The sequence below is a fragment of the Cupressus sempervirens genome, chromosome 10 (assembly GCF_028749045.1).
Source record: "Cupressus sempervirens isolate cs-2001-9-10 chromosome 10, ASM2874904v1, whole genome shotgun sequence".
NCBI lineage: Eukaryota > Viridiplantae > Streptophyta > Pinopsida > Cupressales > Cupressaceae > Cupressus > Cupressus sempervirens.
The window spans coordinates 250,967,853-250,987,190 of NC_143127.1; the positions used below are offsets into that span (position 1 = coordinate 250,967,853).

The window sequence follows — 19,338 nt, forward strand, 5'->3', positions numbered from 1 at the left end:
AATGCACTCATAAAAACAAATGTGGCAGTTGCACACAGGAAGTTAATTGGCCTATGGAGTTGAAATTTCCGTCTACATTTTATTCACCTTGTGTTGAGAAAAGATAAAACATTGAGCCCATTACAAAATAAAACGAGCGGAATCTAACTACGTTCTCAAGAGTAGATTAATGACTATTCTTAAGTATCTTTTCCCAAATACATCTAGAAACTACAAACACAAATTGAACTGTACGAAACAATCAACTATTATTATTAATAAATCTCAAATATCAATGGAAATAAGTGCAAAGCGCTCTTGAAAGCTAAAAGGCCTCAAACTACTAACCCAAAAACATCTTAATCAAGTTTTTACAAAGGAGCACAGATCACAACAAACTTAGAACACTTGCAAAATACAAGATATTCGAATCAAGAATATTGCTCAGGAGTAAATTAGAGTGACTATTCTTCAGGCATCTTTTGGCAAATACAGCTAGAAATTGCGAGTGTGAATCAACAGTAAAAAATAATTATCAACAGACAAAAATAAATGTCCAACAGTAGAAATTAGACCTTGTTGAAAAGGTTTACTTTCTACACATAATAATCCTTCTCGAAAAGGGCACAGAGTCCTCTAGTCAAAATATGTAAAACAGCTCTTGAAAGACTAGAGAACTCAAAACTGCAACAGCAAGAAATGAAGCATTACTTCAATGCTGATCCGAAATGCCCGGTGGATCCAAATTATATTATCACAGATGTGCATCAATCAAAAATAATAACTTAACTTGCAGGTTAATATGTTTATAGTTGTTTATAAGTTCAAATTCTGTCATCAGAACTCGGACAGAATTTCAAGCAAATTTGAATCCCAGTGGCAGAACCCAGGCCAACTTTGGGTTAAAATGACTTATTCAAATTCAAAGAAAAATTGTCTAATATAATTTGTTCCAGCCTCCAACCCTAAAATACTCCACTAGAAAGGTCAAAATGGATGTTTTATATTTCATTTGTGCGTTTTGTGAATGAAAAAGGAAAACTTCCAGCCTCCATTGCTGATGATGATACTGAGGCTGCTCCTGAGGGTGACATTGCTACCGATGACAGTGACACTACTTGTGCTTCCAATTGCCACAGCTAGATGATGATGATTTCATTAGTGATAACTAATTGTTAATGCTGACATTATTGTTTTCAAACTGAAATATTGATATGGTGGTGTATTTTGCTATGTTGCTATACTATTAGCAAAGCATAGTGGTGTAATTTGAACGAACTTTGAACCCAAATCTGAACTGGCAACTAAGTGTCCATATATAAAAATGGATTACCAAGCCTGAGGAGCAAAGATGCCTGTTGGATTTGAAAATATCACAAATCACAATTCATGAATCCTGCTAAGCGAAAGGTACTCACAACCAGATTGGGCTTTCAACTGTCTGCCTGCCTGATAAAAAGTACAGACAAAGCAGACCATATAGCTTCAGAACAAAATCTTGAACTTTACATCTGCAAGAGCAGTAAATGCCAAAGTTTCCTCCTTTTGAGCAGTATGTGTGTATCAATTCTCTGTGCAACTTGATTATCATTAAAACCTTGGATATCAGTTACCATTATCAAGTAGCTCAGTAGAAACTGCCAGAAAAGTAGACCATAAAGATGGACAGATCATATGGGCACGGAACCATTATATCTACTTTAAAAGAATTTTATTCTCATATTCTGAGTACCCATACTCAACCTTGTGTAGATAACTACACAAATAAACAACAGTTAGTGAAGATCTATCCAGCAAAAGTTACATTTTTCTATAATCTTCCTTTAAAACAAAGGTTCAGACTCCAGGTTGAATGCTTGTTGGTGAAACACGGCATCAAAGATAAACTAAAGCTAAAAACACTGCATGTTTGAAAGGCTTAGTAAGGTGTGAAAAGACATGGCATAATTGTCAAGCATATTTGATTAAACACAAACAAATTTTGATTCCCTTTCCAAGGGGTTGTAAGGACCAAATACACAAAAATTGCAGCAAATTTGCAATACTCGAATCACTGAAATAGTTTTTGTCAAGCTGTGATTCTTGCTCTTCCCTTTTTTAGCCTGCGTGCAATAACTCTTCGCCCCCCACTAGTTGCCTTTCTGCAAAAGAAAAAAAATTGTAGAATTATGTTACTTTTGATCTAGGTAAAGACATAATTTAGACAGGTATCAAGCTTATTTATTTAATTGATACATAGATAAAGTATCTTAATATTGCACAACAACTACAGCAGCACCCAAATATCTGTTTTTTGAAAACAACAGTTTTGATCTTTGAAAAAACAAAGATTTTAATACTTGGGAGAAAAAACAAAATAACTTGATCTACAGTCTATATGGTGTGAAAAAACTGCTAACCAAAATTAAGGTGTTATTTAGTATCTCTAATTTTATCAAACATAAAATAGATGGACGCATATTTGCGAAGTTGACAAAGAATTTCAATATTTTATGCCACTGTACGGCATGCTGAATTAAAGATTAATTGGAGCAGTGTAACCTTTAAGAAGAAATTGTCATGTCCCAATTTTAAGATAGAATTTTTAAAATAATTAAACAATAGAATATTATCAGAATAAATAATGATAATAAAATCACATATTAAAACATAAAAAATAAGAAATAATAATAAAATAATATTATTCTAATATAACTAAAACATATGATATAATCTATTATCAATAAAAAATTAAAAATATTTAAATAAGTTTTTAAAATAAATAGCTATTAAACTCTAATAAAATTACTATGAATAAATAAATAAAATTAACTACAAGAAATAATATCGTCAAAAGTGTGTTTATCTTTCTAAATAGGATTTAATGATAAATGATAATAAACTTAAGACAAAAAGTAAATGTCAGGAGATGCTTAATAAAGAGTTCCGACTCTTTCAAGAAAAGATATGAAAGAGAGGAGAGCTCATTTGAAAGAGGGGAGAGGAGAAGAGAGGAGTTTAAGAGATCTGGAATAAAAGGAAGGGGAAAGGAATGAGAAGAAAATAAGAGGGGGACTTTTTCAAAAGGTTGCAATGATCAAAAGATGTGACTGTTTGAAAGGATTGTAATTATGAATTGTTGGGACGTTTTGAAAATGTTGTAATTATGAAGGGGTGTAACTTTTTGAAAGGATTGTGATTATAAAGGGTTGTGACTTTTTGGAGGAACATAGATGACAAATAAAAAACAAGTTTTATGAATCAACATTGAATAAGAACAACAGGAGAATGGTATAAAAATTGAGAAAATACAAAAAGATAACAAAAGAGATATAATTGCATACCTCTTGGCATATATTTAATGTGAGAAGGCAGGCAGCTCTAAAAGGTAGTAAAGGCATCATAAAGGTATGTTATATATTGAAAGTTTTTTTATATTATTATTGTTAATTTCTTAAATCCGGTATTGAGGTAACTATCTAGATTTACACTAATAGATTTATTTGACGAAATAAAGCAGTGGAAAACTTAGAAAAGCAAAACACATTCATACATAGTTCATATGCTCTTCAATCAGTTCATCATTCAAAATAACTTCAGAACTTACAAGAGTTCCATTACATGGGAAAAATGGCTCTGAAACAAGTTACATGCAAAACAGCAAACCTGGCATATGCTTGCTATCACTACCTTCTCCTTTGCTGTTAACTGTTGTAAACTTTCGTCTTTCTTCCCTGCTGAAAATCAGATATCTCTTCTCTGATTTTTTCTCTCTCTCAATGTCATTCTTGAGAAAGATTATTGAATTCTATTTTAACCCTTAGCTTCCTTTTATAACAGCAGTTGGGAAAAGTTGAGTCTACTTGAAGTATACTTCCATAAATTACAGTCCTTGAGATGAACTCAACTTCTAACTTACCTTTATGAGCCTAAATTATCAAGACACCCTCTTAGCAAGGAAGGTTTTCACCACCACTCCAAGCTTGTCTCAAAAGAAAACAAACTTCCTTTTACCAAGGGAGGCTTGTCTCAAAAGAAAACAAGCTTCCCCTTTACCAAGGGTTTGGGGAGTATGTCTGCAACTTGTTCATCCATCGAAATATATTGAAGCTTAATTGCTCCTTTCAAGACCTTGTCTCTGATGAAATGACATCTGATCTCAATGTGTTTTGACCTATCATGAAACATTGGATCCTCTGAGAATTTTATGCACCTTTGATTGTCACAATTAATCACAATAGGCTCCAAATCCTGATCAAATAAACTAGTAAGCAACTTACGAAGTCAAATTGCTTCACAACTTGCCAAACTAGCTGCCATGCACTTAGCTTCAGCTGAACTGAGTGCTACTAAAGTTTGCTTCCAGCTGAACTAGGAAATCATGGTCGACCCTAAACTGAAACAACACCCTGAAGTACTCTTCCGATCTGTATCACTCCCTGCCCAATCTAAATCAGAATAGCCTTGCAACTTTACCCCATCTTCACATAAGTATTGCAAACCATACTCCACTATGCCATGCAAATATCTGAGCACATGCTTTGTTGCGATCCAATGAACCTACCTTGGCTCTACCACAATGCTAACTCAAGGTGTTTATAGCAAAACAAATGTTTGGTCGAGTGTTGATGTGAGATACATCAATGAGCCAATTAATTGCCTGTATTGTCTAGAATCTACCAATTCTGACTTTGAAGAATCAATCTTCTTCAAGTCGGTTACCATTGGAGTAGCAATTGATCTACTATACTCCATCTTGAATCTCTTAAGGATTTGCAATGTATACTTCCCTTGTCCAAGAAAGATCTCTCTCGATCTTTGTCAAACCTCAAGTCCCGAAAAGTAAAAGATCAACCCAATGTCCTTCATCTCAAATTTTGTTACCAAATCTGACTTGCACTCAGCGATCAACTTCACTGACCCTGTAAGAATTAAGTCATCCACATAAAGCACCAAGATGAGGATCTCAAATCCAACTAGTATGAAGAATAGGTTGGAATTTGCTTCGCTTTTGGTGAAGCCCATGCTGTACAAATAGCTGTTGATCCTGGAGTACCATGCCCTTGGAGCTTGTTTGAGTCTATAAAAGGCTTTCTTAAGTCTACATACATGTAACTCTCTATCATGTACCTCAAATCCCTATGGCTGCTCTATATATACTTCTTTTGAAATGTTGTCTTCACATCCATCTGGTGAATCCTCCACCCTAACTCTGAAGCAATGGATATAACAGCTTGGATAGAAGAATATTTAGCAACAGGAGAAAAAGTCTACTCGTAGTCTTCTCCCTCTTTCTAAGAGAATCTTCTACCTACAAATCTTGCTTTATACTTCTCCACACTACCATCTGCTGCATGTTTGATTTTAAACAACCATCTAGAAGTCACTACTAACTTCCCCGATAAGTCTTTGCACACATTCCCGAACATCATTCTTCATGATGGAGTTATGCTACTCCACCATGGCATCTCTCCACGCATGTTGACTAGATGCTTCCTTAAAGTTGAAAGGCTACGAGTCTATGATGTTGGTCATCAAGGCCATATGCATCAGAAACTTTTGTGGAGGCTTACTCTCCCTTAGTGTGGTTCTAGGAGCCTCAACATGTTCTCGTGCATCTCTCAAGGTCTACTCAAACCATCTGGGCTTCCTAACTAATTTAGAAGGGGTTAATTGTCCCTCTCTTGAGGTTTGGCCCTTTGTACTAGAAGTTTGCAAACTCTTCTCACCTTTTGAATCCTTCTAAAAAAAAAATTCTCTGCTACTATGGGTGGATCATGAGATTTCTTTGAGGCCAAGTTCTCTTCAAACTTGACATCCCTGCTCACAATTGTCCTCCGTTGTGTTGGTATAAAGACCCTGTAGGCTTTTGAGTCTACATTGTATCCCACAAGAATGCCTTTCTCACCTAAGGGCTCCAACTTTGTCCTCTTCTCTATAGGCACATGAATATAGACTGGACAACCAAAAATCCTAAGATGTCCTTTCTCCGGTTTGATCCCTGTGAATGCCTCCTCTGGGGTCTTGTCCACTGAAACCTTGTGAGGACTCCTGTTTTGTAAATATACAACTGTCTTGCATGCTTCTTCCCATAGAAATAATGATGAACTCTGATCATGGATCATAGCCTTTACAAAGCTGATGATAGATCTGTTCTTCCTCTTTGCAACCCCATTTTGTTGTGAATTGTAGGCAATTGTCTTTTCCCTCTTGATTCCTATGACCTTGTAGAAATCTTTGAACTCATTTGAGTTATACTCACTCCTATTGTCTGACTCTTAGTTAAGCAGGTTCGCTGATTTGCCCTCAAGACCACGTCTAGGTTCGGACCAATTCGGGGTTCTAGTTCAATTCGACCAAAATTTGGTCAAGGTTCCATTTTGCAGGGGGTGATTTGAACCCACAGGTATGAAATTCAAACCCAAGCAAATTTGATGAGCCTGGTTCAAATTTCACCAAACCCAGGCGAATTTCCAGCAACGGGAAGCTCTTAAGTGTTTTTTTCAAACATATTTGATATTTTTTTGAGTTTTGCAACCTTGAAAAGTGACTGCAAATAGGTTATGTTGGCCTTAGCTCTATTGCTGAGTCAACTAATGCAAAAGGACTAGAAGGAGAAGGAGAAGAAGGTGATAAAGAAAAAGAAAATGAATATGATGAATATTATTATTTGATACATTATGATTAGTTGAAACTTGAACTTGAAACAATGATACTTGAACTTGTTGTTAGGATTCATGGATCATAATTTAGTTTTAATGTTTTGAATCTTTGATGTTGAACTCGAAAATTGAGATATATGATGGTATGAGCTTGATTCATGATGTTATGATTACAACTTACATGTTTAAAGTTTATGCCTATGGTGTTTTTGTTGTTTAAATGATTAAATCATATGATTTTATGATACTCCATGCTTCTAGGCTCCATAAATATGCATATATATAATTTCTTATAATTTTCACATGTTTTTGTATGAACAAACCCAAACAAACCCAAAACCCTTTCCAAAATTTTGCCGTACAAGTGAACTAGTTGTTCAAACTAATATTTTGAATCGAACTCGAACCAGTAACTAAGTCTGATCTCAACACCTTGTTCTTCTTCCCTACCAAATTCTCCACTTGAGCTTTGAACTCCTTGAATAGACTAAAGGACTCATCTTTGGTCTTGATGAAGTAGATGCAAGTCTTCCTGGAGAAATCAACAATGAAGGTGAGACAAAAGGATGCACCATTCATTAATGACACCAACATAGGCCCACAAACATCAGAATGTATTAGATCCAAAATCTCTTTGGATCGAGTTTCACCATTGGGAAATGAAGCTTTGACATTTTTGCAAAGAGCACAACCTTTACATACCCCTTCTTGCTCCAAACTAAACTTTGGATGTCCAGTGACCATCTCTCCCAATATAGGTAGTGCTTTGTGATGCAAGTGCCCCATCCTCTTGTGCCACAACTCACACAAGCTCTCATTGTGCTCCAATGCTTGAATGGAGTTACCTTGTAGCCTATATAAGTTGCCTTCCCTAACTCCAATCCTCATAGATGTGTCTAGATTGGCTCCCTTTTAGCATATAAACAGTTGCCCTTTCTAGAAGGTAATCGTGTACTTTTTGTCCTCCATAACTGAGATGGAGAAGTTCTTCAAACCAGGTACATACAACACTACTCGAGCATCAATTGATCATCCTAATTCAAGTTGTAACTGTGTGATTCCTTGTCCCTTAACCGCATACAACATATCATTTCCAAGCTCCATAGTGATCCTTGATTCATACTCAGAAAGTTGACTAAACAACTCTCGCGCTTCAGTCATGTGATGAGAAGCACCATTGTCCAAGTACCAAGCACTTCTAACTATAGTAGAAAGGCTCGCTACAAGGGAAAAATCATTCTTAAACTTTATTGTAAATTCACTCAATTGATTCTCTATTGTTGTTGTTGTTGCTACTTGTTGTGTCTTCCATGTGCCTTTCTTCTTCTCTGGATATTGAGAAGCATTGATGTAGCGAGAATCTGAGGGTACCCTTGCTAGAGGTAATCTGGATCCCTGCAAATAACCACATAGCGAAAACACAACACAAATGCAAAATTTGATACCAAATCATAGTACTTGACTCATAAAACAACTGTTTACATGCAATATGACCAGCTATAAGGCCTTCCGGGTTACGGCCAAATACAAAAAAAGCAATTACAAAACAATTCTTAAAGATTCCTTAAGATCCAAATCACACTAATACCTGCTAGTGCAAATCCACACTCTTGCAAACAATCTCAAGGAAATCTCAACTTGTTCTCGCATGCCCACCAAGCAATCTCCTGGTTTACCAAGCCTCAGCTACTAGCCCTTCTCAAAATTCGCTCCTACACTTCATCCTCTTCTCCAAGCTAGATGATCTACCCTCTACCTTAAGACTCCACAAAATAACCCTACTTATACCCAACTATGCCACGGATGGACCTAGCCCATTACAAATTAAAATAAACCCTTACATAAATGCTTGCATAAGCCACAAGTCGATTGCAACACAAATTAAATACCCATACATAAATTAAACGCCAAAATTTGGCTCACTGACAACTCGAGCACCACAAGAACCAAGACCAAACCGAGTGTCAAAGAAAACCATGCCAAGTGTCAGCATAACCGAATTCCTTCACTAACCGAGCACCAGTATGTGTCAAGTCCTTCACTAATCAAGCTGCTCAAGCAACACTACTGCCGAGCTCCTAGTGCAAACCGAGCTCCTAGTATCTACCAAGTGCTCCAAGCATCACCGAACATCTTCATTAACCAAGTCACTCGGTTAACACAGCAACCAAACCAACTCAATATCGACCGAGTCCCCTTCATTCTTTGACCAAGTCCTCCAACTCCAAGGTAAAACCACACCAATATGTAGGATTGCTAGCCAACCAAAGATGAAATGCATCAAACACCCCATGTTCAAAAAGATGTTCTCAGTTGCTGGAAGAACATCTTCTGGGATTCAGCACATAAATCCTAAATTGGTTCTTCACATACATATCATCCAAGTCCTCAACTTGTACACTCTTTCCCTTGACCTTCTTCTACTTCTTCACATCCATCCTCGGTGTGCTACAAGTATGCCTTCCATGCATATCTCTAACCCTCTTAGAATCCTTTAACTCAACTCGGCTGTCAATACTCAGATTCCTCCTACCAAGCTCTTCATTTTGCAAAGGAATCAGGGAATGCTTCCTGCCACCTTTCACAATTGAAAACACATTCTTGACACAATCATACTGCCAAGGTCTACCAAGCAATACATGACAACTACTCATGTCCACAATATCACACAACACTTGATCCTTATACTGCCCAATCTGGAAATCAACAAGTCATTGCTCCCTCACTTTCAAAGCATGCTCACCTTGCAACCAGCCAATCCTATAAGGATAAGGATGTCTCATTCTCTTCAAACCAAATTTCTCAACCATCTCCTCAACAACAAGGTTGTCAGTGCTACCACCATCCACAATCACATTGTAGACTTTACCACCAAACTTGCAACGAGTCCTAAACAAATTAGTCCTCTGACAAGATTCCATTGTCCTCTGACCAATCAGCACTCGCCGAGCCAATAAATTCTCTCCTTGCTCAGGTTGGTTGTCTTGGACTCCAACCTCATTCACAACAATAGCTCTTTTGTCACTAGCCTTAGGACATTCATAAAATCTGTCCTATTTCTCCACATTTGTAGCAAGTACCCTTAAATTCACCTATACCTGTCCCTTTCTTCTGATCGACAAGTTTTGGTCCATCTTCATCACTCGATTTAGCTTTTCCCGACCTATCCTACTTCTCCTTCCCTCCGGAATTACCTTGACTTTTCCTCTTCAACTTATCTTCTACCTTCAGGGCATACTAATAAGCATCCTCAACCGAATCAATCTTCAACATACCAACCTCATCTTGGATATTGAATCTCAAACCATTAATGTACTGAGCTATCTTCTCCTTTGACAATTATCTATGCCCAAACTGAATAGTCAACTTGTAGAACTCCTTGGTATAATCTTTCACAGTCATATCTTTCTATTTCAAATTTTACATCGTCTTGAACAACTCAAGTTCATAATCAGCAGGAATGAACTTAACCTTCAACTTAGTTACCATCAATCTCCATCTAGTGATCTTCATTTCACCTTCCTCCTCTTTGTCTCTTTGCAGTGCTTTCCACCAAAGAGCAGCATGTCCTTTCAACTTTGTTTGTGCCAAATTTTCTCTAAGTGGATCCTCAATATCCTCGAACTCAAAGTAGTCTTCCAATTCACCAATCCAATCAGCCAGGTCTTCAAGAGTCAAAGTACCTGAGAAATTAGAAACCTCCATCTTTTGCTTCAACCTCAACTGAGATCCAGACCTAACAAACTGACCAGCCCTATTTCCAATAGGTCTCTCCACACGATCAATTTTGTCCTCACCACTCAATCCAACAACTTCAAAGTCTTCAGCAACCTCCTCGTAACCATCTTCAGTACCCACATAGCTGGGTGCACCACCTAAAGCACTCACAATTTCAACAATCATGTCACTCTTCATCAATGTCATCTCAGATCTGAAACTAGCTTTAACCTCCTCCATTTCAAATCTAAAATCAGTTTTAACCTTCTCCGAGGTCCTTTCTTTCACAGGGGTCCAATCTTCTTGGAGGTATCTTCCAAGATTTTCGCAAACTCTCTACAACAAATCCACAAATCCAGAAGATCAATCAACTCCACAAGATCAACCTTCACACTTCCAGTGATCACCCAAGTCCTGGTGCAAATTGCCTCAACTTTAACGCTCTGGTCTACACACTCAAGGACAACTGAGCTCTGATACCACCTAATGCAGCGAGAATTAACACAAATTAAATACCCATACATAAATTAAATGCCCAAAGTCAGCTCACTGACAACTCGAACACCACAGGAACCAAGACCAAACCAAGAGTCAAAGAAAACCATGCCGAGTGTCAGCATAACCGAGTTCCTTCACTAATTGAGCACCAGTATGTGTCAAGTCCTTCACTGACCGAGTTGCTCGAGCAACGCTATTGACAAGCTCCCAGTGCAAACCGAGCTCCCAGTTTTTACCGAGTGCTCCGAGCATTGCCGAACATCTTCATTAACCAAGTCACTCAATTAACACATCAACCAAACCTACTCAGCATCTACCTAGTCCCTTTCATTCTTTGACCGAGTCCTCCAACTCCAAGGTCAAACCACACCAACATGCAGGATTGCTAGCCAACCAAGGATGCTCCTACATCAAGCATACTGTCCTTTCTTATGGCAAATAAAGCACTTGATCTTGCTTAAGTCTTTCTTCTTTTTAGGATGATGTCCTTCATAATTGTTACCGTTTTTGGTGAAATCTTTCCCTTTTCTTTTCCTAATCTTAGCGATGAGGGTCAAGTTTTTATCACCACCCCTTGCTTGTTGGATTTGAACTCCTCTCGAGTCTCCTCTTGAATACAATCATCCCATAGCCTCTGCCAATCTAGAATGTTTTCTTGAGCACAAATTCCCTTCACAGATGGTTCCCATGGCTTGGTGAAACCATTTAGAGCTACGTTCACTAGCTCTTCGCCTAAGATCTTTTCTCCAACTGCTACAAGTTGATCATGGATTTGTGTGATCCTCATAAGGCAATTGATAACATTATCGAATTTGGTCATTTGATACTCTTGGAGCTTGTTCTTCTAAACCATCTTCTGATTCATATTATCACTTTGAAAGAGATCAACTAAGGCATCAGACATGTCCTTGGCTTTCGTCTTTTTTGTTGTATGAAGAATCAAGTTATCCTTTACAGTATCTAGAATGACCCTTTGTCCTTTAGTGTCCTTAACTTGTGCAAGATTTGTTTGTAGTGGAAGAACCTTTTCTACATTCTCCAACAAGTCTTGCCCTTTGAGAAGTAGTATGACTTTTGCCTTCAATGGCAAGAACTTTGAAACCCCATCTAGCGTATTCTCAAACCTGAGACTGTTGGCTGCCATATTTGTCCTATGCTTTTCTTTTAGAGCTTAAAGCTTTGATACCATGTTAATTTCTTAAATCCAATATCTAGGTAAACAGATCAGATCTAGATTTACGAAGTAGCGGAAAACTTAGAAAAGCAAAACACATTCATACATAATTCATATGTTCTTCAATCAATTCATCGTTCAAAATAACTTCAGAACTTACAAGAGCTCCCAGTACATGGGAAAATGGCTCTAGAACAAGTTACGAACAAAATACCAAACCTGGAATATGCTTGGTATTGCTACCTTCTTGTAAAGTTTACTTACAGATTTCCTTTTCGCTGCTGAATTATGTCTATTTCCTGCAGGTACAGTCAACGCCAATAAAGTATACAAGTGTTGTACAATATATATATAAGCTCAATGCAAAATGATGATAAATATTATTCAAGATCGGCATCTGAGATGCCTTCGATCTGCACACATTAATCAAAATTACTATGTTGCAATATCGAGCATCATATACATTATATATGATGTCGACGGGTACATGGGTGAATGGGTATGTCTCCATTTGGAGACATGTCCATTCACCAATGTGCCTGATCAGTAGAATGGTCACACCCAATGATTAGTCATAACAAGAACTAATTCCATTGAAGACTTTAACTAAGTCTATTTGCAATTCATAACAATCAGTATAAATACGATTGTTTCCAAAATTCAAATCTGAGATATTACTTCAATAATAACATGCATTGGCAGTTCTGAATGCTGTGATCTTCATTAAAATATTCAGGCGATATTCATGTACATATACATATTGATATTTTGCATATCGACATGTATATATACATGAGTATGGTCTCATAAGATCAATGCAATTTTTTGAACCAAAGCTATTTGCCTCAACACTCCCTCTTAGCTAGGGAAGACAAAATGCATATGAATATTTTCATTATAAGAAGTAATATCCGCAAGATATATATAAGAAAATCAAATCTCATGATATTCTTATCAGTTATGGTGAGAATAAATATATCAAGTCACATGATATACATCATACCAATTCATGGTATATCTATAGATATTAAGTCACATAATATCCACCATGAATTTGAACACATTGATCTTCAACAGATATCAAGTCACATGATATCCATCAACATGCTCTTTTAACTAACATGATCTTTCCTCAAATATCAAGTCGCATGATATTCATCATGATAGTAATCTAATAATAATAAAGTTGTCACCTTGTATTATCAAAACCAATATTCCATTATAAAAGATTATCTTCTTAAATAATGAACACAAGTCACATCCATCAACATGCTCTTTTAACTAACATGATCTTTCCTCGAATATCAAGTCGCATGATATTCATCATGATAGTAATCTAATAATAATAAAGTCGTCACCTTGTATTATCAGAACCAATATTCCATTATAAAAGATTATCTCCTTAAATAATGAACATAGGGTAGGCCCATGAGTCATAGAGTCACACATATGACGAAAGAGTTTACACTTTAAACATCTTTGATTAATTAAACAAATTTTACAAGGTTGAGACTCAATCTCATAAGAGTCACACATATGACGAAAGAGTTTACACTTTAAACATCTTTGATTAATTAAACAAATTTTACAAGGTTGAGACTCAATCTCATAAACTTACATTTCAATCAAGCCAAGTTTCTTTCTGAAATGATCAACTTTCACTTTAGGGAAAGCCTTGGTGAGAATGTCAGCAGTTTGATCACCTATATTAATATGTTCTAATTGAATAGCTCTTCTTTCCACCATGTCTCTCACGTAGTGGTAAGGAATCCCTATATGCTTGGATCTATCATGAAATACCGGATTCACACATAACTTAATCCAACTTTGATTATCACAATAAATCGTAGTAGGTTTCAAAGGTTCACCAAACAAGTTTGAAAGCAACTTCCAAAGCCACACTGCTTCTCGAGCTCCCATCACTGCTGCAATATACTCTGCCTCAGTAGAACTTTGAGAAACAGAAGCTTGCTTTCTGCATATCCAAAAGATCGTGGCTGATCCTAAACTGAAGCAACATCTTGATGTGTTTTTCCAATCTTTTACACTTCCGGCCCAATCAAAATCAGTATATCCATGTAATTCCACGATGGCATTCTCATATCCAAGTTCATATCCAATAGTACTTTGAAGATACCTCAATACGTGCTTCGAAGCTACAAGATGAATCTCACGAGGTTCACACATGAACTAACTTAATGCATTCACTACATAGCAGATATCAGCTTGAGTATTTAAAAGATACATCAAGGACCCAATTATTTATCTGTATAAGGTGGGATCAACTAGTCTGGATTCAGCACTTGCATTCTTTAGCTTGTGAAGATTGGTTTTTATAGGTGTAGACATGGGTCGACAGTCCCACATTCCAAATCTTTTCAAAATGTCAATAGTGTACTTCTTTTGATGTAGAAAAATATTACCAGACTTCTTACGTACTTCCAAACCAAGAAAGTAATCCTTCATTTCGAATTCAGAAGCCAAATCTTTCTTACATTGATCAATAAAGTGTTCTTCCCCTGTAATCAAAAGATCATCAATATAAAGAATTAGAATTAACATATTGCCTTTAGTTACTTTGAAGTAGAGATTTGGATCAACCATGTTCTTGGTGAATCCAAGACTTAAGAGGTATTTGTCAATCCTTTCATACCAAGCTCGAGAAGCCTACTTAAGTCCATATAGAGCCTTCTTCAATTTACACAAATAAGAAGCAACATCATGAGTTACAAATCCTTCTGGCTGTTCCAAGTACACTTCTTCCTCTATCTTTCCATTAAGAAAAGCAGTTTTTACATCCATTTGATGGATTTTCCAACCTTTGGTTGCTACAATGACTATTACAACTCTAACAGAAGTGTACCTGGCAACTGGTGCAAAAGTCTCTTCAAAATCAATTTGTTCCTTTTGAGAAAACCCTCTAGCCACAAAGCAAGCTTTATGTTTTTCAATGCTGCCATCTGCAGCATACTTGGCGTTGAAGAGCCATTTTGAAGACAACTGATTTTTCCTTAGGTCTCGGAACTATGTCCCAAACATCATTTTTCAATATAGACAGGTATTCCTCCACCATGGCGTCTTTCCAAGCTTGATGTTTAAGTGCTTCAGAAGTGCTATAAGGTTCAAGATTCAAGCTCTCACATACGAAAGCATTATATGTCAATTTTCTAGGTCTCTTGCTTTCTCGGAAGGTTCCTGAAGGGGCTGCAAATCCATCTCCTTCCTGTATTATTTTCCTTGCCCAAAGTGGCCTTTAGAGTGATCAAGACTCTCTTCTAGAGTCTCAGGAAGGATTTCAGTTTCAGTTGTAGTCTCTTCAAGAAACTCTCTCTGAATCTCGAGAGCAGAGTCTCTTCTGGAGATACATTAAATGTATCTAGTTCATCGGTGGTTTTGGCTCTTCTGAAAGCAAATGTCTTCCTCAAAAATGACATCTCTGCTTAGTTCTATTTGTTTCTGTCCAGGAATGTAGACTTTGTATCCTTTTATTGTTTCACTAAAACCAATGAGAATACCCTTTCTTCCAGAAGGTTCTAACTTAATCTTTTTCTCCTTAGGTACATGCACATTATACAGGACATCCAAATATCCTAAGGTGATTGACGTCAGGTTTCTTTCCAGAAAATGCTTCTTCAGGAGTCTTATTGTCCAAATGTGAGTGAGGACATCTATTCTAAATATAGATTGTTATGTTGGATGCTTCAGCCCAGAAAGACATACTCAAGTTTTGATCAAAAATCATGGCCCTAGCAACTTCTACAATAGTTTTGTTCTTTATTTCAGCAACCTCATTTTGTTGAGGATTGTAAGGGACTATGAACTCCCTCTTAATCCCAGTTAGTTTGCAAAACTCTTTAGATATTTCAGAAGTATACTCCTTTCCATTATCTATTCTCAGGATTTTAATGTTCTTACCGGAGTTCTCAGTGATAAGTTCTGAATTCTTTAAATTTAGAGAGAATTTCTTCAGATTCTTTGCATTTAAGGAAGTATATCCATGACTTCCTTGAGAAATCATCAACAAATATCAAATAGTACAAGTATCCTCCTATAGATGGTATAGACATAGGCTCACATAGAGCAAAATGTACTAGTTACAACACTTCTTTAGTTTTGCTCAAACTATGGGGAAATGGCTTTTTAGTGTTTTTCCCTAAGGCACAACCTTTACATGATTCATTGTGAATATGTTTTAACTTGGGCATTCCAGTTACTATCTTCTCCATTAATGTTAAGGCACGGAAGTTAATATGACCTAGTCTTTGGTGCCATATTCATTTGAATCAGAAGTGTCATGTACAAGTGCAAGGTTTGTCTTAGCACATAGCTCATATAGGAGCCCTTGTCGTACTCCTATTGTTCGAGCCCTTTTAATGGTTGAATTTTTAGGCCATGCTAGTACTTTCCCTTCCATGAAAGCAATTTTACAACCATCATCTTCAAGAGCGGATATGGATATTAAATTCCTCTTAATACCTAGCACATAGAGAACACCAGAAAGTTGAATAGAATTTCCAGATTTCAATTTTATGGTACAGGTCCCAATTCCTTTTATTGAGCGTGTAGAGTCATCACCAATTGTAACTTCTTCATCTATTTCTATTTTCATGCTTTCTAAGTTATCCTGATATCCAGTGATGTGTCTGGAAGACCCGCTGTCAACCATCCACGTATTCCTTTTAGTTGATATTTGGTTGGATAATGTAGAATAGAAAGCATATTTCTCATGTTCATTTCCTTCATTTGACTACTCAGATTTTGCAAAAGATGCTTGAGGTTTAGATCTATTGGGACAATTTATTGCATAACGTCCATATAGATCACATCTGAAGCATTGGATTTTGGACAAATCTTTTTTCTGTTTGGATTGTCCTTTTCCATGAAAATTTCTTTTCCTTTTGTTGTTTTTCTTCTTTCCTTTCTTATGAGCATTTGTATTAAGAACTTGAACATCTTCACCTATGGTTTTGTGTTTTCCCTTAATCAATAATCTCGATTCTTCTTGAAGACAATCTGATCTTAAACAATCCATTTTAGGGATTTTAGACCTAGCACTTATGCCTTGTACAAAGGATTCCCATGAGTTTGGAAGTCCTCCTAATGCTATTAAGGATAACTCTTCATTTTCAATCTCATAACCAAGTGCAGATAACTGATCTCTTAAGTCCATGATTCTCACAAAGAAAGCATTTATAGTTTCTCCTTTATTCATGCTTATACTATTTCATCTGCCTTTTAAGAGCAAGTTTTATGCCAATATTATTCATTGTAAATGCATTTTCAAGAGCTCAAAACATACAATAAGCTGTGGTATGTTTTGCCACAATAGGTACTATGTGGTCTTGAATAGTATCAACAATTATCTTCATTGCCTTCTCACTCTCCTCAATCCATTCTGATTTTTCAAGATCATCTTTAGGTTCCTCTTTGTCCTCCTTTATAAATGATTTCAGTTTGTTTTCGTTTAACATCATAACTCGAAGTTTCCTGGATTAGAAGTTATCAACACTTCCAAGGTGATGTTTGAATCTCATTATGTTTGTCATTTTGAAGGGAGAGAGAATTGTTTGTCTCAAAGTAAAAATCTGATTCAATAAACTTAGTGTGATCTTTTCTTAGCCAAGCTCTAATACCATGTAAAGTTTACTTGCAGATTTTCTTTTCACTGCTGAATTATGTCTATTTTCTGCAGGTACAATTAATGCCAATGAAGTATACAAGTGTTGTACAATATATATAAAAATTCAATGCAAAATGATGATAAATATTATTCAAGATCAACATTTGAGATGCCTTTGATCTACACATTAATCAATTACTATGTTGCAATATCGGGCGGCATATACATTATATATGATGTGGACAGGTACATGGGTGAATGGGCATGTCTCCATTTGGAGACATGTCCATTCACTGATGTGCTTGATTGGTGGAATGGTCACACCCAATGATTAGTCATAACAAGAACTAATTCCATTTAAGACTTTAACTAAGTCTATTTGCAATTGATAACAATCAGTATAAATACGATTGTTTCCAAAATTCAAATTTGAGATATTACTTCAATAATAACATGCATCGGCAGTTCTGAATGCTGCGATCTTCATTAAAATATTCAAATGATATTCATGTACATATACATATCGATATTTTGCATATTGACATGTATATATACATGAGTATGGTCTCATGAGATCAGTGCAATTTTTTGAACCAAAGCTATTTGCCTCAACACTTCTCCTTTGTTGTTAACTATTGTAAGCTTTCTTCTTTCTACCCTACTGAAAATCAGAAATCTCTTCTCTAATTTTTTATCTCTCTCAATGTCCTTGAGAATAATTATTGAATTCCATTTTCACCCTTAGCTTCCTTTTATAACAGCAGTTAGGAAAAGTAGAGTCCTACTTGAAATATACTTCTATAAAGTAGAGTGCTTGAAGTCTACTTCTATAAAGAAGAGTCCTACTTAAAGTCTACTTCCAAAAAGTAGAGTCCTACTTGAACTATTCTTTTTAGGTGACTACTTTAATTAGTTAGGTGGATAAAGTAGAGTCCTACTTGAACTCTACTTCCTCGAAGTAGATTTCTACTTCCTCGAAGTAGATTTCTACTTAAACTTAACTTCTAACTTACCTTCATGAGCTACAATTTTCAACAACTATGACATTTCAATAAATACATGTTAGAAATGGAAAAAGAAATCTGTAAATAAACAATGCCAGGAAAGAATCTAAGTGAGTAAATGCATGAAAAGATATTACCATAAAATAGGAGAGAGAAAGCTTCAAGCTCCAACACCATGAGACAAGATATTTGGAAAGGGGAAAGCAAAGAAAACCCCTTGTGACATTATGAATGAGGCATGAAAAGCCTAAGAAGGAAGAGAGAGAGAGCAAGAGAGCAATGCTCATACAATAATTGAGAAGAGGAAGAAACCTCATTGTTAAATGAGAGAGGAGGGTCATCTTAAATAGAGATGAGAGAGAGGAGTTGGAATGTAACTCCCATGTCTATGAATGCCACCATTCATATGTGTGTGAGGCCAAGTGTGAGATTCCTCTTAAGGAGGAATAATCTAAAATTAGAAATTACAATATATATTTGTCCTCACATATTCCACTAGATGACAAAATAAGATGTGGAAAAAGGACAAAAAAGAAATATATTAGGATACCTTGGCTTATATCCTAATATATTATAATAATAAATAAAGGAGGTCTAACCTTGATTTATAAATACACCAAGAAAAGATTACAACTTCTAACACCCCCCTTTAATCTTTACTTGGGGTAATTATATCAAGGGGTATTAAACTCATAATTTTTACAA

At 36.2% G+C, this 19,338-nt stretch overlaps 1 protein-coding gene across 2 annotated transcripts in view; it reads right to left on the reverse strand.

Annotated features, from left to right (window-relative positions):
* Positions 1–698: 698 nt before the first annotated feature.
* Positions 699–19,338, reverse strand: part of LOC149533570 (Ribosomal protein L34) — a 44,963-nt gene continuing 26,323 nt past the window's right edge. For both annotated transcript variants that reach the window (XM_089804603.1, XM_089804604.1), the window contains one exon: positions 699–2,120. In XM_089804603.1, coding sequence (XP_089660729.1) covers positions 2,048–2,120 — 73 coding nt within the window. In that variant the 3' untranslated portion in view covers positions 699–2,047. The remainder of the gene's footprint in view (positions 2,121–19,338) is intronic.